At 40.1% G+C, this 23,601-nt stretch overlaps 1 protein-coding gene across 18 annotated transcripts in view; it reads right to left on the bottom strand.

Annotated features, from left to right (window-relative positions):
- SLMAP (sarcolemma associated protein) overlaps window positions 1–22,698 on the bottom strand; it is an 84,941-nt gene extending 62,243 nt beyond the window's left edge. For 12 of the 18 annotated variants that reach the window (XM_081899410.1, XM_081899412.1, XM_081899404.1 and 9 more), the window contains exons 1-2: window positions 22,551–22,697; window positions 20,902–22,366 (exon numbers count right to left, since the gene is read on the bottom strand). In XM_081899410.1, the coding sequence (XP_081755536.1) occupies window positions 20,902–21,099 (198 nt within the window). In that variant the 5' untranslated portion in view covers window positions 21,100–22,366; window positions 22,551–22,697. Of the gene's footprint in view, window positions 1–20,901; window positions 22,367–22,550 lie in introns of all 18 variants that reach the window. The other 6 variants (XM_081899398.1, XM_081899409.1, XM_081899403.1 and 3 more) reach the window with 2 other exon arrangements.
- Between the last annotated feature and the right edge of the window lie 903 nt (window positions 22,699–23,601).

The following is a 23,601-nucleotide window of genomic DNA, read 5'->3' as shown; positions in this document are numbered from 1 at the left end:
ATCTGTGTATAAGATGCCCCCTAATTTCTGACATTATTTTTTTGGGGGGAAACCTAGTCTTATACACGGGAAAATACGGTATTTGTCAAACTGGATTCTAAACAGTTTACAGCTATAAAATCAATTATAAAATCTATCCATAAAGCAGGCTCCTTCACTGTATTCTGTTCAACATCTGCTAAAAACATTCTTGTTTAGACAAGCCTAGATGCTTAGAAATGCTGATGTGAATTTTAATGTGTGTTAGTATTTTTATTTATTGTATGTTTTATTGTCTTGTAAATTTATCTCTTTGTAAACCGCTTTGAGGGTTAGTTTTTTAATACACAATCAAGCAGTGTATAAATTTGATGAAATAAATAAAACATATGAAGCATTAAGGCATCCTTAATTAAAATATACAATGAATCAAGGCAGTTAAAAAGCATGATAATGAAAAAGTTTTTAAAATTGTTAAAACAATAAGATCAGAAGTTCAAGTTCAGGGGAAAGTTTGCCTTAAACAAGGGAATCCCCACACAGAGTGCTTTACAATAATACAGGTATGAGGTCACAGTGGCCACACTTTGGCTTAGCTCAGCATGGCACAACAGTAAAAGAGACCAAGGTGGAACAAAACAGCTGATGTTTTGTTCCACCCACCCACTGTCAGCCCACCCACTGGTGCTATCTTGCTGTGGCACAGTTTGACCTACAGTGTTTATTTATTATAGCATTTTATATAGAACTTAACTATCATAGTTTCTAAGCAGTTTACAAAAAAAAATACAAAACAGAAAAGGTAAAAATCAATCAAAACTATGAAATGAGAGGTCAATTAAAATGCCTGCTGAAATAAGAAATTGGCAGTAGGCACCATAAATTCAACAATGATGGGGTCGCTCTGATCTCAACTGGAAGGGAGTTCCATAAAATTGAGCCCACAACACTGAACACATGGCTCCTGGTGGCTATAAACCATAGAGCACAGCAAAGAGGGACTTCCCCCAACAGCCTCAGTAAGCAGGCAGGGATATAAAGGATTAGATGGTCCTTGTTATGAGAACCACCTCATACAATGTGTAGTAAGTAGTAAGATTATTCACATCTCTAATAATTACTTAGCCCAAACCATTATGAAGCCCTTGTATCCTGAACATGTGGAAAAGTCTATTATTACGTTCTATTTAATTCTGTCTCTTGCATAAGCCAAGCAGGAAGGTACAGCTGAGTATGTGTTCTTAGTTGGTGTACCATACAGCTATATAAATTATATATAGCTTTATCTATCTCAGGCATGGGCAAACTCGGCCCTCCAGATGTTTTGCGACTACAACTCCCTGACCACTGGTCCTGTTAGCTAGGAATGATGGGAGTTGTAGTCCCAAAACATCTAGAAGGCCGAGTTTGCCTGTCTATATATCTAATAACCAAGGAAAGTCTTAAGTCAGCTACTGGTTCTCCTTTGTAAAACAATTTAAACAGTCCTTTGTTCCCTGAAAAGTGAAAGCAACAGATGTCTATAGCTAACTAAATGCTTTTATCTAGGCCTGCTATAGACATTTTCTCACTGTATTTATAGCTGTTACATTGAAGATTTTTCTCCTTGAAAATTTGTTGTACATGTGACCAATAAATAAACTTAAAAATAGAATGGCAGTAACTAACTTTTACCACATACAGTACAGGTCTTAAAAACACTTGTATTGTTACCCTGCTTCACTACAGCTTTACTATACATAGACAAATCTGGATGCAGTGAAGGATGCGTGGCAAGCAACTAAGACTTTGTTTTAGCTCCTAATTTAATACAAAGACTATTATGGGACATTCGTGATACAGAGGATAATCAAAATACCACTGTCATGATGCCCAAACCACCACAATGTCATCAAGCACATGAAGCTGAAAGGATATCCGCCCTTGTCTTGTGGAAAACCTTTCCTAAAAAGTTGCAATATTGCTGCTTATCTGTTTCAGCTACCCATATGGATGTGTGATGCACAATGAATCCAAGCAAGAGCCCAAGAATACAATATTTTTGGGGGGAGGTGGGGGTGGATAGAAGGATGCATGCCCATTATCTAAAGAATAACCTAACAGTTTTATTAAATGAAACAGCCGAGTCTTTGTTAATATTGATCTGCCTTTAGGTACCAAATATACATTGCAGCATCTCATTTGCTTGTGCCTTACATAGCTCAGTACGTAATCTGTTAATGCCATCCCTAGCCTTCTTAAAATAAGTAGCTTTATGTTTAGCCGGTTCAGTAAACACTTCTCTTTTAAAAATGTCACATTCTTCATTTATTTTGCTTCATATTTCCTCTCTTTATTTCTTTCTCTCTCACAAAGTGTCCTGCTACTGTATCCACTTTGTATGATGGTACATACCCTTGGTGCCACAGCCTCTAGTTTGATAGAATTTTGACAGATCATAAGGAAATTTTAAATAATATCTCTGCAGGCACATTCAGCTCATAGATTGAATTGTCCTTGTAGTCATTCTCAGTGGGACTCCATAGAAACTAACCTTTGATCAGCTCTGCCCATAGATCTTTCAAATTACACTTGTGGGTTGTATCCAGTGTTAGTCATACTCATGAGCAGACTCACTGAAATTAATGGACACAACTAACTTAGATGCATTAATTTCTGCGGGCCTACCCCAAGTAGAATTTAGTTAGATGCAGCACATACTGTATTGCTGCAGCACATCAAATAAAATTAACTCTGCAGATTTTCAAGTTTAATTTTGTGGGAGTAATTTGAAGATATTTGGCCATTTGCACGAAATGCTGCACCCACCATGAGTCAAAAGTTCAGAGAAGTTCAACAGGAAACATCTCTGAATCTTAGTGCCTGGGGCTAATTCACTCAGTGGGGAGAATTGGACTAATTCAATGTTTATTCATTAAAGCAAGGGCTATTTTTTTATATTCATTAAAGGAAAGGAAAACCTTAGGCCAATATGATTGAAAGCAAAGAAAAACTACATTTCTTAGATACTTAAAATTGATTTTTAAAATTATTTTATCATTTAGTCCATAGTCACCTTAAATGATTCATTGACCTCTTACATGGATGTATTCCAGGTTCATGCAACTACACCTATTTAAGCAGTCAATCAAAATTTATAGCAAGGAAGTTTTCAAACACTGCCCAAAAGATATCAGATCATGAAGAAATACTGTATAGCAATGTATTTTTTAAAACAAGGTTACTACAGTTCCCATCATTCCTGCTGGAAAGGGCTGATGGAAATTTGAATAATCACCACTCTCCCATGTCCGTTTTATTATTATGTTTATTATTATTTTTCTTATCTATCCCTCACCAAGTTACAATCAACAGAACAGACAAACTCCTAAAATGTATATCTCAGATCTCAGAGGCTAGGGTAGAGAGGTGTGTACACTAGATGTGTTCACTAGATAATGAAAACTACATAACACAAGTGCCAGGCACACCTCTGTGAAAAAGAACTTCCACAGCTCAGAGGTTGCAGCAGAGAATGCTCTCTTCTGGGGTGCCACCCTCAAAACCTCCAAAAGCAGTGAAACTACCATCTTCAAACTGAAGAGGGTCTGTTCAGAAGGCAATGGCCTTTCTGATACTTGTGCTTGTCATTTAGGGCTTCAAACACTAATGGGATCACTGATGATACTGATTTTATTAACAATGCACAGAATTATTCATTGTTGGTTTAGACTTATTACATAGATGAAACCTGTGCTTACACACTTAATGCTCTCAATTCACTTCTGAATTAGAAGGAACACTACAGTTTGCCATTACAACTGAACCAGGAATATGGTTTGTACATGGTATATACCAGGCATGTCCAAAGTCCATTTTGGGGGCCCAATCTGGCCCCCAAAGGTCAACAACTTTGGGGGGAAATCCCCCCAAAAATTCAACAACTTCAATCAGCCCTCATGCATGTTCACTTCATCAAATCTGGCCGTCTTGGAAAAAAGTTTGGGCACACCTGGTATATACAAACCGTAGTTTATCTGCAAAGGTAGTTCACAAGCTGCAGGTTTACAATCCTGGTATGTGGGCAAACTAGAGCAGCAGGGAAGAAGAAATGGGAAAGTGCAAGCACTGGGCTCATTCACAGAGTGTCAAACCACAGTTTAGCATTGCATCTCAGGCACCTTAGTATATCCCATTGAGAAGTATTACTTCAAACAAATACGGATCAAAATGATTCAGGACTGCTCATTCCTGAATGGCTGAAATTCTTTTATAAATAATGAAATTACTAGCCAGGGTCTTCAATCAGATATGAATTCTCTTAAAAGTTGCAAGGCAATTTTTCAGCAGGTTTTGAACAACCAAAAGCACATCTTTGAAGAAAATCTAGAATTTAGATTTACCTTCTAAAATAAAATAAAAATTGCCAGTCATTGGCTATAGCTCTCATGGTTGTTACATAGTATTTTGGGGGTTCAAATAATAAAATTATTTGAAAGCCTCAAGAATTGGCAAAGCTATGCATTGTGTTGCAGGCACTAATCACATTATTCTTATCTAACGCTCCAGAAAGAACAAAGCCAAAATGGCAAATACAATTTGCAATACAAAATAAATTTATATGCAAGCAATACCAGCCTCCAGGCTTAGTTTGCAATTAGTTGGCATCACACACAGACACACGTTCCTGTGAAGTAACAGTATTGAACACTGGCCATCATCTTTATTAATGAGAGTGATAATCAACTATGCAATGGATTGCATCCAATCCTCTGCTGGTGGAATGGGACTTTCATTTCCTTCCCTGCATGTCTCAAAAATCAAATCTTGGGATCCCCCAACACTCTAATGCTGATTTTGAGGGTGTACAAGTGGCTGGAGGGAACAGGAGAAGAAGAAGCTCTGTTGTATGCAGAGAAGTCCACTGAGCCAGCAGAACTACAGTGTTAGATAATACCTAATATCCCTAATTCAATAACCAATTTGTTCTCTCATTCCTCCCCCCCAAAAAAATGGATAAATTGGAATCATCTCTTCCCTTTTTTCACTAGTTCATGCTAGTGCTCTTTCAAAGCTATTCAGATTTCAAGCAAATTCTCAATCATAATGTATGCAAATTATACCTGTCACCAAAGCGGAGACAGCTAAGGAATTATAGCACAAGTACAACTTATTTTTAGATGGAGCAAAAGCATTTTGTAACTCTTGACTCATTTTGAATACTAAATTTTAAACTTACTTTTTTGAAGTACTTCTGATGTTTACTTTAAGACAGAAAATCATTTTCAACAACGTTATAAACTAATCAGATACATTTTTGTTTAAAAACAAATCATATACTGTACTTCTGAAAACAATTTCCTTAGACAATATGCAATTCATAACAGAAAAGTTAAATAAAATTTTAAACTGGGCCCCAGCATTTGTGTTACTTATTATGAAAGTATAATTAGAAAAGACATGTGTATTTACTGTTGAACAGTTATATTACTACTGAACAAGATTTGAAGCTTGGTAAAAAAAAATACATTTCAAAGACAATCTCTTAAGTATCATAACAATAGTATAAGAATGCACCTTGAGAGATCAGCTAGGCTGCTTTCTGTATAGAGGGACAGTCTTTTGTCAGCAGTGTCACTTAGGATGCAGTTCTATGCACATTTACCTGGTTGTTTTTGCTTTTTTACTGTTTATTTTAATTGAGTCCCACCAGGGATAAATATATAATAATAGTAATAATATGTAAATCGCCTTGAAATGGTGGTTTAGAAGGTGATCAATCAAATTTAATAATAATAATAATAATAAGCAGCTAGTCACACACAGTGGGACTTACTGCTGAGAAAACAGAACATGCATACAATTGTGCTGTCAACCACATTTCTCATTAAATTAAGAAATACAATTTTTCTACAGCTTGAGATAGCACCCCCAAAAAAACAAATTGCACCACACACACACACACACACACACACACACACATTTCCTACTTAGTTTTTTGCAGACAAATGTTCTTAAATGCTTTTCAAAAAAAGACTTTACCTGAACAATGAAGTCTGAACTCTCAAAATTTTCCATATGAAGATGGAACTCTGCTACTTACGCACCTAAACTTGTTAGGTGTTTAGCAAGCGTTGAGTTAAAATGAGGAAGTGATGGTGCGGTTTTTTTAAACGCTGTGCAACCAAGTATGTGCAACAACTCCTTCAATTACAATTGTGTAAGCAAGAGATTCTCAGACTTTAGAGAAGTGAGCCTTTGCAAATAAAGATCCAAGTGAAGTCTCCTGAAGGTACAACATATCCTGACGTTTACCTGGCCTTCCATTTTTCTGCAACCAGCATGGCTAGTAAAAAGCTTTGCAGGTTTACTTATAAGACTGAAACCCATAGCTAGCTAGCTGGGGAACATTCAGACATACAAACTAGCCAGAGAGAGCAAGCTAAATAAACCATGTTTTAGTGTTATATCTAAAACTAGCCACTGGTAATATGTAAAAGTTTAAATCACGTGGATTTCTTGTATGATATCCATCAAAGCTATTTACATAGGTGAGAGATGTACCCACCATAAATCCAGATGACAGTGTGATTGACGCTTTCAAACACTGTAATTGAGATACAGGAAGCTGACCACGAGGAAGCATTTCTACACAGTGGTACCTCAGGTTAAGTACTTAATTCGTTCCAGAGGTCTGTACTTAACCTGAAACTGTTCTTAACCTGAAGCACCACTTTAGCTAATGGGGCCTCCTGCTGCCGCCGTGACGCAAGAGCATGATTTCTGTTCTCATCCTGAAGCAAAGTTCTTAACCTGAAGCACTATTTCTGGCTTACTGGAGTGTGTAACCTGAAGTGTATGTAACCCGAGGTACCACTGTAGAAGCAAGGACACCACAAAAATAACACAGGCAACAAACTGATAATATGCAGTGTCAAAATTGTCTTGGAAAAGCTAAGCTGAGACAGGAGATTGGAAAAATTGGCATTCAAATTCAAGAAATGCAGTCCGATCCAAATAACTTTATTGTACTGTCCATTGGTCATGACAAATCTGAATAAAAAATAAATACAAGCAAAAGGGGTGTTGCACCACAAGCAATGGTCTCTATTTAGGTATCTGTGGCTCCATTGCAGTTCACTGGGTCTTCTTTCTGAACTTTTTGGCCACCAAAGCAAAAAGGGCGACTGAAGTGACTGAAGAGTCACTGAAGTGTTTACATCGCTAAGAAGCCATAGGAACTTCTCGGCCAGGGGAGACATCTTTCATGTATGGGTGGTGAGAAATTGCCTCCTGAGTCCCATGTATAGTGGGCAACATAGTAAATAGTGCAAGATGTCTTCCGCCTGCGCTTGCCCACATATTCCGTCTAGGATCCGTCTGTTTCTGTCTAGGATGGCAGAGGGCATTGGATTGAATTGGATGGGATTGGAAAGCAAAACTGTTCGACAACTATGGCTTTAAAACTATGCTGCATCATGAGATAATAAAGAGGAATTAAGACCTCTAAAAAAGCTGAGAGGATACCAGCCAAACAATGAGATGCCCCAATTGATCATGGGAGAATCAATATCTGATCAGCCACAAAGTCTGCTATGCAGCCTTGGCCAAATCATTCATGGCCTGAAACCTACACAATCCTACATAGTTGTTTTAAAAATAATATCTAATTCCATATATGCTGCCCTCAACTCCTTCAAGGAAAAGCAGGACACAAAAGGGTGTAAATTAATATTGTATTTACTCGATTCTAATGCTCACCTTTTTTGGCCAAATTACGTTGTGAAAATTAAGGTGCACATTAGATTTGAAGGCACATTTACATTCGCCAGCAAATACTTTCATGGTTCTGAAAATTGAAGTGCACATTAGATTCGATGGCACATTAGACTTGAGTAAATACAGTATTTTTGGTTAGACCTCAAGGTCCCATTATAATTCCAAGAATACCTGTTATAATGATCAATATATTTCCATCCTCAACAGAAACAGAACTATGAATCTTTATCATGTTAGAAAAGTTAAGGAGCTCCAAGGCAATATCCTACACATAGGGAAAACTGATCCACTAAAACAAGGAAGGAAAACTGGAGATGCATTTTTTAAAAAAAGAGTTCATTTCAAACTGCAGGATGGTGTTCAGTATGTGTAATTTCTGGCAAAGGAACTGAGATGCCTTTTTTCCTGAAAAAAATGCACCACCTAGGACCACCAACAGAATCGCTGCTGAGAAAATACATCATGCAGCTTGTTGGATCAGAAATGGAACAAACAACAAAATGTTAAGCAAGATCAAGAGAAAAACTTTTCTTCTCTTCCAGCGTACTACTGTAGAAGAGATGTGCATAGAAGTTGAAGTTGCAGACATTATAATATATTCACTGCAATATACACAGTATATAGCATATTATGTGCCATATAACACGGGTGAGCCAAATGTCTGCATTCCAAATGCCACAGAATGCAGATTTGTTGTGTTTACCAAATGCTGTCTGGGTTTTCTTCCTGGTAGAAGCTCTATTATTCTATGATTGGGTGATGCTTTGGAGAAGCCTTCAAGGATAGTCTCAGGAGCACTTCGAAGAAAGAAGTGAAAATTCCCTATGCATGTGCCAATCACCATGCAAGGTCTTCAGATTACAACTACAGCCACTCTGCTGTATTTAAAAGCTACCTGTTATCTTAACATTAAGGCTCTCTCTCAACTGATGCTTGACATCAACACCTTCCCTGTGACCCCTCCATCCAACTGATTTTATCCTCTAAAATCACACTTATTCAAATGTTTATAATGCATTTTATAATGAATGGTTTTTAATTAACTGGTCAGCAGTAAGATGCCATTCACTGCTGCAGTTGCCAAGTTTCCAAACAAGGCAAAAGGCTTCCCACTGTCAACAATTTCAATAAAATAATTGATTTACAAATCAAGCAGTGAAAAAGAAGGTAGAATCTATGGAGGTAAACTTACAAATGTCAATACAGCTTCAAATATTCTAAAAGGCAAAATCCAAGTTGTCAATGAAACACCAGCAGAAGTCATTCAACAAAACCATTGCCCCTTGAGAAGACTCGCTATGGTCAAGTGAAAAGAAAAAAACAGCAAGAGATCCCTGTGACTCAAAATGCATTGATTCAAGGAGTAAAAGCAAGCAAAATTAAAAATTGCCACAATCTAGAATAAAAGTTCATAGTTAAGTAGAACTTTACTTTCCCAGAAGTCATTATTAAATGTGATCAATCAGCAACTACAACACATACCATCCCTGATCACTGCCCCATGCTAGCTGGGATTGAGGAGACCTGTATTTCAGCAACATCTGGAGAGCCCCAGCTTAGCCACTCCTCTTCTAAACAATGACCGTCTTAGGGCAAATCATGATCTATAGTAATCAGGTCAGTCTCCAAGATTTACACTGCAATGGGGTTTCCATTTACAAAAACAAACAAATATTTTATTTGGAAAGTATCAGACAAGCCTTTCGACAATCTTATCTGGTGTGTTAACTTTTCCATGAAAGCAGGTTCCCAAATATGTTGGTACCAAGAGTTTAAGCAAATGGGTCAAAAGCTTTCCATTGGCAATTTCCATCAATTTCCAGTAGTTATGAGTGACGTTGTCTCTTTCGTGCAATAACCTTTTCAACTGTTAAGGAAAAAGCATAGTAAAGACACCAACACAGGATTAACAATTATAAAGTTATTTTGTTAATTGTTTGGCCGCTCTGTGCTCAAAATCTGGATATAACCCCATGGGGGCTATCATATGATAGAATTAACCTTGTATATTGTAACATTACCACCAACATGGTGGACACGTTTTAATTCCACCACATATACAAAATTGCCTCTTTAATTTGAGAGGAAATTGCAATTGAAAAGGCAGTGTCTCATAAATACAACTGGACCAACACCTATTTGCTGCTTTTCTACAAAGAAGAGCCTTTTTGACCAAGAGATTAAACACAGCCTTATCCATGAATCAGAAAGGGAAACTGGAGCTCAGCTGCTTCCTAAGTGTTTTATCAACTTGGAAGTATACCTGATCATTCCCTAGGTATTCACAGTAGTCAAGATAAATGAGTGTGATCCAACAGTCACTCCATCAATGAAAGGATCTTCTGTTTATAGAAGGAAACAAATGAATTCCATTCCCTGAACGATTACACTGGATCCCACTCTACAAGACTTTTATCAGTTTGTACTGTCAAGATTGGAGCCAGGAATGCATCTTCTTTTAATCCCATGGATTCAGGATTATGTAACGAGATAATAGAAGTAATAGCTTCTTCTAAACAGGGCGTCTTTTCTATTTTACTACTTTTTAAAATCAATGCTTATTGTTGTAATAAACTTATGAGTGTTTTTTGAGGTCTGCTTGAAAAGCAATAGATAAATACCTTTTTACACACACACACACACACACACACACACACACACACAGTTTGTTCTTTGCTATGAGTCATGTCTTTGTCATGGATATTGAAAGCACTTTCATATAAGAATGCAGACCTCCTGGATTGAAAGCCAGTTTGCCCCAACCCCAGTGAAGAATTATTGGCACAGCCTTTAGGTAACTGCTACACCTGTGCTACGAGGGTGACAATCTGGTTTATTTTTAATCTCAACACTGAAACAAAGAGAAATACACCAAACTGGTGAACTTTTATCTTCGCATAACAACCCTATTGTGTGTCTAGCAATTCTTTTTACAGCAGTCACAAACACTGCAAGTAGCCTATGGCATGAATGTTTTTATACCAATACTGACAAAAGTTTTAAATTGAAAGAGAAGTGTAGAACCCTTTTTCTATATAGGACCACCCACAAGCAGTGGCCCGGGGGCAATTAAACATTGACAGGGCCACCCCTTTGTTATCCCTTTCTACCATCATCTCATTTCTCTCTCCCTTTTTCTTTCTGCTCCCTGCCCCCCAAAGGGATCACAAAGTGGGGGGGGGGAATACCTTCTACCACAAAAAAACAACCTTGTTTGGTTGTTTCTTGCCAATCTCAACTTAACAATAAAGCCAATGTGGATATCAAAAAGAATCTAAGTGTGTGTAAAAAATATATTCAGTGGCATCGGATGAATAAAAACTGAATGAGGTACTTCAGCCAATGCATTCATCACTGCATAGGAAATCTGCTTTGTCCGGGGATAAGCATGGAGATTTAAAAAAATTGACCCACAGCCACAAGCCTACTGACCCCAGCAGAGAGACTGAGTGTTTCTTGTTCTAGTGGTGTATGCTTGTTTTCCTGTCCACCAGCCATGGGACACTTTGGGTGGGCTTCACCAAGGGGGGAAGCCCTGCAGAAGGTAATGGTGCCAGCAGGCCCAGCGACAGAGCAGGCAGCATGACCAGGGACCCCTTCCTGTCTCCAAGGCAGCTTTGCTCACTGCCCAGCTTGCCACTGCCTGTTTGTACATTTGCATACAATCCTTCAGTTAAATGGCTCCAAAGAAGCTGACAATAAAACAAATAATAAAATTAGCATGTTCTTTTATTGGATGACAAAAAAGCTTTAAAAACATTTAGTTGAAAACTCAGGCCTGCAGTTCATTCAGTGGATACAACCTGGATAGATCATTGCTATTTAGTGAGAAGTCCCCTGTACTTACATCTCTACAATCCTATGGATGTTTAACAACATCAAATAGGTACATTCTGAAATGGTAACAGCAGGAAACAGACTGAGCTAATTCTTCACTGCTGTTTTCCACTGTGTTGAAAATATAGTGTTTTAGCACTCCCGACAGTCAAAGAAACAGAGATTTCCCTTCTGCTCTATGCTTGCAGTTTCAAAAGGCACTTACAAACTGGGTATATCAATGTTTTCTACATATTCTTTCCTTGGTGCTGAATCTGACCCAGTTTATAGCTGTCCTTCCCAAAATGCCACCCCCACGTATATTATGATTAGCTTAAGAACTAATTAAATTATACCTCTTTTACATTTTGTGCTCATCCCAAATGAGTCATAGTAATTAACAAAGAACCACTTCCAATATCTGGTAAAATGGTGGGGCAATGGGGCAAATTTGCCACCCTGCAATTAGGCAGCAATGCTACACAAACCTTCATGTGGCTGAACCAGGCCTTAAGAGATTCAAGTATACACTGAGAATATCCAAATACCTGTGTGTACTCTGCTGCTCACTTTTCTCTACCAAATATTTATGTCAAGAAATGATTCACTTCAAACATAATCAACATTTAATTTGTGAGATAATTAATGGCTTTTTCTTTCTTTTAACACCTGGATTTCTAAGCCAGTTTCTTTAGAACAATCACATGTTCAAATTAAGGCAGACAGTAACTCACTTGTGTCTAGTAAACAGTAGTAAAGAAAACCATAAACGTGTATACAATATCAGCTTCAATTTTAATATGATACCCTAAGAGTGAAGTTAGGTGCGATATTTTAAAAACAGAAGTATACAATTGACTGCCTTAGCATTGTGTGCACGATCCTCAGGGTCTGAGATCAGAAACATCCTTTTTCATTTTTAATTAACCACAATTAATTAGTTCATATAAACCCTAAGCTGTACTTAATCATAAAACTATGGCTTTGTAAAAGAAGCCAACCTTCTAAAGCATCATTTGAAACTTGTTTTGTTCCCTTAAGCCAGGATAGCCAATATGGGACCCTCCAATTGTTGGGATTGTAACTTCCATCATTCTTGACAACTTGGCATGCTGGATGGGACTGATGGGAGTTGGAATCCAACAACATCTGTAGGGCACTATGTTGACTACTCCTGCTGTAACGTCTGAGGATTATTCATTTAACATTAATCCATTGTCTGAGCAAAGCTAAAATGAAAGGACATCTTCCTAATCTATTGTGTCAAAAGTATGGAGATGGTGACATTGAATTCAGTAGTCCTAATGTGGGTGCCATGGAGAAGCAATGTTTTTGCCTATTCTTCTAATCATTTATGTTACAGCCGAATATGAACTTTTGAATACACAGTGTCAATCTGTAATTTTGTTGTGGAAGAAACTAGCTATCAAATACAACCTTATGTAAAATGTGAAATATTTATATGATCTGGAGGTAAACCAGAGAAACTAGCTATCAGCCAGAGAACTGTCAACCCACAGCAGTTGGCCTGTTTCATTTTTCTTCTACTAACAAGAATGAAGGAAATAAAAACTGTTTCATTGCTATGAGAATGAGCTGCAGTGAACCTCAGGCTGCTGTCACCGGCTTTCCCCTGGCTCAGTCAGAGATTGGAAGTGTTCACTTCCATTTTTTATTAACTGCACTTTAGTGTTATGTTCAACCCCTGAACGTAGTTAATCTTAACCACTTTTTGTTGAAATAAGTCAGTTTCACAGTCCTCCTCTGCTCCTTTGCACCACAATAAATCAAGGTTTATCATGATGTCTAAAATGTAGTCATTATGTTAGATCAGGGCTGCAGAACCTTTGGCACTCCACATGTTGCTGCTCTCCAACTCCAATCATCCCTGAACACCTAGCCGTGTCATCTCCTGCTAGAGGGAATAACTAGATCTTCACAGATCTAGCTAAACTACCTGCGCTATAAAACTAACCACTTGAAACCATGGGCACATTTGGAAATCTGAGAAATTGCTATGGGAGCTACCACAAATTGGCTGCCATGGAGCCTGGCTAGTCACAAAGAAGATGTACGGTAATTTCCTTCACTATGGTCCTAGGATGGCCAAAGACATAGAACAGTACTGCATGAACTGTGCTAAATGCATCCAGAAAAGAACTTCCCTCACTGAGCAGCTAACCTTCCTTATATAACAGGCTTCCTCAACCTCAGCCCTCCAGATGTTTTGAGACTACAATTCCCATCATCCCTGACCACTGGTCCTGCTAACTAGGGATCATGGGAGTTGTAGGCCAAAAACATCTGGAGGGCCAAGGTTGAGGAAGCCTGTTATATAACTACAGAAGCACTCTTGGAGTAAAGCCTGTATGGAGAATGACAGCAAAATGTTAGCAATACAGTATCCTTGCAATGAAAGATCACTTTTCTCACTATGGCCAGCCAGGGACCTTGGTCTAGCCAAGGACCAACATGGCAGTCCTGCAGCAGAGATGCTATGCGAGAGTGTCTTGGCTTATTATTGATTGCTCAAAATGTATTCAATCAGATGGGGTTGAGGGTCCTTTTGCACGTGGTAAAGGATGTTGTGTGACTTCCAAATTCCTGCAAGCCTTGCAGGTATTAGGAAGTCATACAACACTCCTTACCATGTGCAAAAAGCCCATCAACCTAAGAGGTTCAATAAAATTTTACTTGATATGCTTGGTTTATTAGAATCCACAAGAAAGGGAAAATGGAGTCAACACCTTATGCATGCATTCAATTGTACAATAAATTATGCCACAGGACTTTCCCCTTACTATATCTGGGCTACCTTTGTGTTTGGAGAAGCTGCTTGCTGCCCTATGGAGTCTGCAGATTTTAAATATTCTGCACTGATGAAAGAACACTGGAAGAGGCCTATCAGTTAGCCTCTAAAACAGCAAGTCAATTTAGCATCCACAACAAACTTGGATATGATCAGCAGGTTCAACACTGGGACAGACAGGAGACCAGATTGTCCTCCATAATTTAAGAATGCCTGAAAAGTACAAAAATAGTTGCCCAATAGAAATCTGAGCCATATCTGATTCAGAGAAAGTTCTTGAACGACTGATATACAAGGTGGTACCTAAAGGTGGGTGTGGCCCTGTGAAAATATTTCATAGGAATAATTTACTACCCCCCAAAACAACTTATTGGCCAACCTCTTTAAACCACCCAGGGCAACCATAATTGTGCAAAGATGCAAGGCAGACACAATGACAAATATCTTCCAACGTCATGTCAAGCAACTTACCTGTAGACTCTCCAGGAACTCCACAGCTACTCCACTAAGAAAAAACTGTTTCTGATTAAGATGAACTGAGTTAACGGATAGTTTACCACCATTACTACTTGGATATTAAGCCTCAGTTTAAATCCTGAAGCAGAACCCTTTCAATCCTACACATCTACCTTCCTGTCATTTGATGACCCAAGAGGAATTGGTGCCTGAGGTTCCTGACCTGAAGGAAGAAGATTAAGTGCTAAAAACAACTGCTTATATTAATGAAAAAAACAGTGCATCAATCCATGCACAGAGGGATAAAATGCTCTGTGAGCCTTCACCCCAAGCAACCTTAGTTGATCTACCATTTGAGAGAGGGCCAGTAACAATTTAAGAGTTATGAAACCTGTTATCAGGTTAATTTATGATGAATCTGCAATTTTACACCATACTTATACACCAGTAGCAGAGGGGTTTAGCTTTTAGAGTCATGTTAAAACAAGAAGTACCAAAAGACCCAGAAATGCCAGATTGCAAGTCTGCAAGTATAGTATGTGAGAGTTAAAGGAAGCAACACGTAAGCTGTATTTCAGGTGAAAGAACATGTATGTATATCAATCTACTAGTTGTGCTACATTTAAGCATATATATGGAATTAAATTGCTATACTTTGTTATGCAGCATAACTATCAGTTACTGATATATTTTCCTTGCCAATATCTTTGCTCATTGGAGCTCTAGAATCTGTCTGACTTTGATTGACTGAAAACAATGTCCTCAGTCACTCCAACAGCAAACTCAGGTGCTGAGTGCCAACAACTATGTAATCAAAACGGGCTGCTAAGAAACAGGAGAGAAGTATCAGAATGCTTAGGAGAACCCTGAGGTTTGTTGAAGTAGAAGCCTATAGGAAAAGCCTTAATAGGAACTAAACTAAACAAACAAACAAACTCAAAATGCTCAAGGAGGACTGAGCATGCTCAGGAGCCATAAAATACTAAGTACAGTGGTACCTCGGGTTCCAGACGCTTCAGGTTACAGATTCCACCAGCCCAGAAATAGTAGCTCGGGTTAAGAACTTTGTTTCAGGATGAGAACAGAAATTGCGTGGTGGCAGCGCAGCAGCAGCGGGAGGTCCCATTAGCTAAAGTGGTGCTTCGGGTTAAGAACAGTTTCAGGTTAAGAACGGACCTCCAGAACGAATTAAGTTCATAACCCGAGGTACCACTGTACCAGTAACTGTTGAAAGAAATATTCAGAAATGGGAATAGAATTGAATGCACAGGAAGCAGCCATGGCTAGTTCTGAACCCTGAACAGAGGACCCTGCTGCAACATTTTGCTGCAGGTTCCATTTGTCTTTCCTAACTTACACTTCACTTGTATGTTAGCAAATGATGGCCATCAAATTGAAGTTAATAGGGGGAAATTGCCCATTTGAAGCCCAAGTCAAAAGTCATAAGGTAACATTTTGAGGTTTGGTTAAATTTAATTTTAAGTACTGAAGCGGTTCGAGTTCAGAACCAAGGCTGTGTGACTGTACTGGATTAGCTCCAACAATTACAGTATTAGCTCTGCAGTAGTGGCTACATTTGGTATCACTGCAGGAAAATCCTGATCAGTAGGCAGTAACATCCCTCAGCTATTAACTGCTGGCATCCGCTCTCTTCCAGTTTCTTAAATAAAGTATTTTAACAGTGAAGTTTATTTTAGTTTAAGGTTACAGGCACAATTCCCTCTTCATTGCATAAACCACACAAACAAAAAGTATCAGTTTAATTCCAACTGGGTGTTCTCTCAGTAAATTATAAACCAGCGTCTTGTTTGGTGTCTTCAAACTGAACAGGTTCAATGTCTGGAGGGGAAATGCCTAAACACACAAGAATACTTCATATTAGCAAAACTCTTAACTTCATTAACCCAAGGAATTGTATCAACTTCAGATTCTATATTTCACTGTTCCTTCCCTGCTTCTGATAGACAAAAGCTGACTAGAACAGAAACATGAATTATTTTACTAACTTTTGCACTGGAGGATATTAGTCTGTCATTTTAAAGAACTAGTTATAAAGTTCTCTTTGATATAAATATCTTTATTGTGTTTCACGCTAGTTGTTTCCTTTAATACAGATGTCAACTTTTCAAAATTTTGTCGTTATGAATTTTCATATTACATATTTTACTACACATGGGTTTGCCCTTCATCAGCTGACAAAGAACTGAGCAATGCTCAGTGTTAATTTACTATGCATAAGTTGGGAAACACAACAAGTGACATTACAGGACAAGTGACATTTCAGGATCACCACAATCATGGTCATGAGCAGCTGGCTAAAGGTCACCTGCTACAGGTATGCAATCTGTATTAAACTTTTCTATATGCTCTTTATTCTTTCTTCATTCTATGATGGACACTGCAGCACATAAACAGAAGTTCAGCAAGAGTAACTGAGAGCCAGGTATAAGAATCATCCTCCCCCTTACAGCCCTAGTCCACAACAAAGCGTACACATTGTATAACCTATCGTAGTCTCATCAACCACAAGGGCCAGCAGGAGCCAAAACATCCCACAGACTCCCAACCACAAATGAAATCTAGTTGGGCAAGTTTTTTCTGAAAGTCAAACATCTGGGAATCAAAAGTTGCCCGTTTACCCACAGCAAGTTTGTCCTTAGGTGTATATTCCAACTACTAAGACAGTCAAGCTGAATGCATAGGTTTTATAAACGCATACAACTTTTCTGAACAACTTAGCCAAGACCAGATTCCTTGTGTGGTACACCTACCAAGCAAGGGCAAGTTCCCAATTGCCTCTAAGCAAGCAGCTTCTAATAAACGCAAGACAAAGTCGTAATTGCCATGGAAGACAAATCCACTACCCATGTGAGGAATTAGGGGTCTTGCATGGAGGGGCCTGGCAAAGGAACCCAGGCACCTTATGCTTTAAACCACTATGCCTGAGGAAGGGAATTCTAGCCTAGGCTCTGCTATCTTTCAGTTTCAGAACTGTGGGTACCAACTCCAAAGGCATGATAGAACAGGACCCATAGGGTTTGAAGTGGCCCTGTGATACTGCTGTCATGGGTCTGGCTCCTAAGTCTGAGCAGCTCTTCAGGTCCAGTTGAGCAGCTCTGAATCCCCTCTTACCTGCAGGCTCAACTAATAGTTTAGCCCAGGCAGCTCTGTTTAAAGATAGGTCAATGTTCCAGCAACTCTACATGTTGCTCTATTGTTCTCCCTTATCTAACCTTATCCAATCAAAGACTGCCTCTCCCCATATAAACCAATCTGGACATCTGTGTTCATCATCTGAGGCCCTTCTTCATGTGTCTCCTTCATGTGAGATCCGGAAGGTGGCAACATGCCCCCCCCCATTTGTGCAATGCTCTCCCCAGGAAGGTTTGTCTGGCATCTTCCCTATTTATATTTAGGCACTGAACAAAAATGTTCCTCTTCAACCAGACCTTTGGTTGATTAATATTCTACAGCCTTTTAAATGTATTTTAAAAGTTATCATTTTGTTGTTTTTGTTTTAACTACAGTAGTACCTCAGGTTACATACTTAATTTGTTCCAGAGGTCCGTTCTTAACCTGAAACTGTTCTTAACCTGAAGCACCACTTTAGCTAAAGGGCCTCCTGCTGCCGCCGCAGCACAATTTCTGTTCTCATCCTGAAGCAAAGTTCTTAACCCAAGGTACTATTTCTGGGTTAGCGGAGTCTGTAACCTGAAGCATATGTAACCTGAGGTACCACTGTATTTGTTTGTGCTTTTACCTTGTATTTTTATCCTGTGAACCACAATGAGATCTTGTGATGAAGGGCAGTATATAAAATAACCACCACCACCACCTCCCATCTGCTACTAGCTCTTAGACTGAAAGGATGAAAGAGAACCATGTGGGCATAATGCTGCAGTATGTTAAATGCAGCAGTGCCATGAAGAATGCATGTAAATCTCTATCCCATCTCCATTTATAGGATAAGAAGCAACTGCTCAGACAAGTAAAGCAGAGGGTAAGTGATAACTCCAGAATATTAAGTTGAAAGACTGTAGTAACCACCTTAAGCCTGTATCCTTATTAAACAACAATAAATCTCACCAATAATGCCAACATTCAAAGGCATAGCTATATGCAATCATACATACCCAGTTAAAACACATTTTTAAAATATGTGTTGCCACAAGTTGCCAAAAGCTAAAAAATAGCAAGTAAAGACTGAAATCTTTGGCTCAATTTTCTAATTTTGTTACTGCTGGCCTGTCATTGATATCTCTTGGCAGATAACTTATAAAACAATAGTTAACAATAAGTATTCTTAAAAGGACCTGGAAATATTCTGAAAATAATAGTATGGAATATACCAGTCAGAAAACTGACAAAATACTTTAGACCATTTCAGTCTACTCCCTCAAGCAAGGAAAACTATCTTTCAAGGTTGAAGACTTCTGCAAAGAAGTAAACCAGGCTGTTACACTGTTATGAGAATGAATGCCAGACAATGCATTTTGAAATGGTTTATTTTCCTTTCCACATAAAAGTGCTACACTATGTTAATGTTCTTTAATTCACGCTTCAACTTATGAAACTCACCTTTTGACTTGTCCCATCGTGTTTCACTACTGCGCAAAATATAGTAAGACTTTGAACAAACATTCTTAATGCACCCATGCTGTGCCAAATTAAGCAGCCAGCTGGTAATTTTGCTAATATATTAATTAGTAGAGCAGTCTTCAGCAAAACATAAATACTAAACATAGATAACATAAACAGCAGGTGATAAAGATTTACAAAGAGTAGACACATGAGAACATAGCAAAACATTTTGTTTTTTATAGTTACTGAAAGCACTAGTTAAACCGAAGTCACTTAAGCTATCCCAACTTTAAATTCCTTTCTTAGCATAAAACACTGATTTGAGTTTCCAGTTCAGTCCCTGCTGGACAAAATCAGGCACTACAAAGCCTCTAAACGTTTAAGCAGCAGATGTCCTCATTGGAAATACCTAGTAGAGGATAAGATGACATGTAATGTATATGTACCAACTTCATCCTACTTGCAAAAAAGAAAAAATACTTGAGAGTATTAAAAAAACTAAATTCCCCAATTCCTCTTGATATACACAGTCAGGAAATATTGTACAGTTCAATACTGTACCAAGGTAAACCACAACAGCTAGGAACGCTCTACCTATATTTATGCATCAGCTGCTTAAAATCAAATTATCTATCACTAAAGCTGAAATATTCTTGCCAGAATACATAAAATAAACCACAGAAACCAAATACAGCCACATTGCTTTAGATAACCATACTTTGGAGGTGGGATAGTTGCTATATAGAACAACTTTCTAATGCTCCTTTGGTTCCCATAAAATGTTTGAGGTTTGAATTACAATTCAAGAATACTAAGAGCTACAATTATTTCACTAAAAAAACAAAGCAACTATTTCACTTAAGTACTGCACTCCCTGGCATGGCAAGCAAGAACTAGTTGCAACATTAGCTGTACCACTTGATCTTATCAAACTAGAATACCACAGAATTTCAAACCATTGTCATCCAGTGGACCAACAAGAGTTTTGGTATTTGGAGGCAGAAATCAATTTCCACTATAGTTCTAGACTCAAGACATACTGAACCAGGAAATAAATACTTAGGAGTAGGAATAAAAACTACTGAATATGCTGTTTGCACACCACAAAATGTGTGTTATAGCAGTGTTGAGGGTCAACGGTATCAGCATTAACAATTGGGGTGGAAGTCCAAGTATCCTGAAGCCACTTCCCAGCTTTGACTATATGTCAGTACAATGACATCTCTCAAGAATGTTAGATGAACAAATGTAATAATTATTTTAAAACACTTTGTGCACAAGTGTTACAAATCTAAACAGTAGCCAAAAATCTATCCTCTTATGCAATATTCCATTAGCTGAACTAAAAGAAAAGAAGAATGTAATTTGCCTCAGGTTGAATAATCATTTTGCTGTACAATTTCAGGTCAATTACAAAGACTTACTAAAGTCAACCAACCATTGATCAAAATAATAAACATCAAGCTCATTATACTTCTCCTTAGAAATATAGATTGCCTTACCTTTCCTGTCTTGTGGTCAAACCAGACAAGCGCATGGTTCCTAGACAAAACCTTACAGTCAAAGGTAGCGTTATTCTGAGCTGGTCGACATCGAGCCACTGAACGGCCGATTTTGACAGGTTCATCCAGGTAGACATGACGTTCTTGAAATGGGTGAGAGTTCGGGCGGCAAGTGAAGATAGCCAAGGCTGAAGGCATTGAGGATAGATATGTGGTGCCACACCAACCAGGGCAGAAGAGGAACTCTTCTTGATCCAAGCCACCCTCCACAGTTGATAAGCAAAATTTCCACAGCACTTTACATTAAAGCAGGGCAAACATTACCTGCAAGTGAGATCTAACAACTCATACCTTCAGTGTGTGAACTAATGCTGGCAATAATCCAGTAAAAAAGCCCCATTGTTTCTTTTAGTAAGGCCGGTAGTAAATCTAAGATGTTCCACTTCAATCCATCTCTCTCAAGAATATGAACAAGCATCTGAAGACTCAGAAATGAAACAGAACTTGTTAAATTAAGGTGGGGATGGCTATAGATCCAAGTGGATGACTCACACACAAAATACTTGTTCGGGATGCAATTGGCTCTGCTCTCTTCCGTAAACACTGCCCAAGATTTTCCTCAATAGAGAGAAACAATGGAAGATTCAGAGAGTGGGAAACAGAAGATTTACAAGACTGGAGCAAAAACTGGAGAGCCACCAGGAAGACTTTGCAACAAAGGCAGTTCAGCTGATCCAGGAGTAAGTCTGCGGTTCATCTTCTTCACCCATCAACTCACAGTCGGCAATGTGGGAGGATGCCCAACTAATGAGTAGGCTCTCTCCCGCCCCCCTCGCCAAGATTGCACAGGCCCAGACTAGAATTTTTTCTTTCTTTCAGGGAGCCAACTGAGCCACCGATCGGATCATTCAGGAAGTGGCAGTTTTATTATTCCCCCACGGAGCTATACGGGGCTTAGTACACCTGGAGATGCATGCCAGCCATTGCACGGGGCGGTCTTCTCGAGGGAAGTGGGGAGGGGGGGGGGGATAAACTGACAGCAGGTTGGGGACGCCTGACGGAAGCCAGAAGTGCCGCGATCGCCCCGACGACGGTCCCGAGCAATGCAGATGCCTTGTCGGCGGAGGAAGCCCGGGGTTGGCGGGATGCTGCCTGGCGGGACTGGCGGAGGGTGGCTCCCGGAGCAAAGGCTGCGGACAGCGAAGGTGGCGCCTGCCTGACGAAGGCCGGTGGCAGCTCCCTCCGTGACTCTGCAGGTGGCTGCTGCGAGCGAGGACCGCGCTGACTCCTTCCCTTCTCCTGAGGAGGGGAGGGGGGTAGAGAGGCGCCTTTCCGCCCTGCCCTGGCGGGGCTCGCCGCCCCGTTCCCGCCGACGGAGAGGCCTGGAGGCCGGGGCGCCTTCCGAGCGGGGCGCCTCCTTCTCTCTCTCTCAGGCGGCCGCCGGCAGCGAAAACTTTCCCTCGACCTGCGGAAATCAAAACAAACCCGGTCAAGAAGCCTCGGGGGCTCAGGCGGGGCCCGAAACCCCGACGACGACGCCTCTCGCCCGGCCCCGGAGGCTCCGCAGAAGCGCACGCAAGGCGGCCGGGAAGGGGCGGCTGCGGACGGAGCAGGGCGCCCAGCTCCCCTCCCTCCCCACCCACTCTTACCTTCCCAGCAGCAGACGGAGCCGCCATAGTGACTGGAAACCTACCCGGTGTAGCAGCAGCAGCAGCAGCAGCCGCGCTGCCGGGGAGGGGGGGAGGGAGTTGGGAGGGGGGAGGAGGAGCCGCTCGGCGATGGGCCTGGCCAAACCGAGGGCTGACGGCCGCCCATCCGCTACTGCGCAGGCGCCTGCCCGTCAGGTGGCACATGCGCACGGAAGGAGGTGAAGGTTTTTTTTGCGCTCTCTCCTCCCTCCCCCGCCCCCGCCGTTGGCTCGGCTGGCATTTGCTGCCCTTAACCTAGCGTGGCCTGGCGAATCCGCTTCCGGGTATACCCTATGTGGCTCTCTCTCTATATATACTGTAAATATCTTATAAATAAGAAAGATGATGTAATACCCCCTTAGAGACCGAAGAAGAAAGTGCTGCAATTTAAATTTTGCAGATTTTACTTTTTTGGGGGGTGGGGGAGGGAATGCAGATAAGAGATCGCATTCAGTATGATCGTGGTCGGGTGGGGTTGAAACAGGGTTGTTGCTTTTCCCCGGGGGTGGGAGGTCGAAATGAACGCGTTAGTGCCTGAAGGAGCAAAGGAAACTGACAGGCGGCCTCCATAGGACTTAAGGAGATACCCTTGCTTCATATCATCGCGGCTCCACAAGTTATGTAGAGCAGGTGCTACGATTCCGGTAAATCTAGTGCAGCAGGAGCCGAAGGCTGCAATCTGGCACTCACCTGGGAGCAAATCCCATCAGTGGTGCAGTTAGCTAATTTTAGACTCGGGACTTAATGGACTCTCTTCTCCTCCTCCCCCCCCCACCTGTTTTAGATGGTAATGTTATTTACTACAAACTTACTACAAATTCTGGAAACCAGCCCTGCCACATTTGGGGTCCCTCCTGCTGAATGGGGAACTTAACTCTGGGACAGAGGCCTGGATTGGCAGCACTACTGAGGCCTATTGAACTCAATGTTATTCTTGTTTTCTCAGTGGACATGTACAGGATTTACTCAGAAACCGCATTTGCATGGACTCCAATCTAAGCGTGTACAGGCT

This window comes from Podarcis melisellensis, assembly GCF_964234715.1.
Source record: "Podarcis melisellensis genome assembly, chromosome: 2".
Taxonomy (NCBI): Eukaryota; Metazoa; Chordata; class Lepidosauria; order Squamata; family Lacertidae; genus Podarcis; species Podarcis melisellensis.
This window is presented reverse-complemented; position numbering and strand designations above follow the sequence as displayed.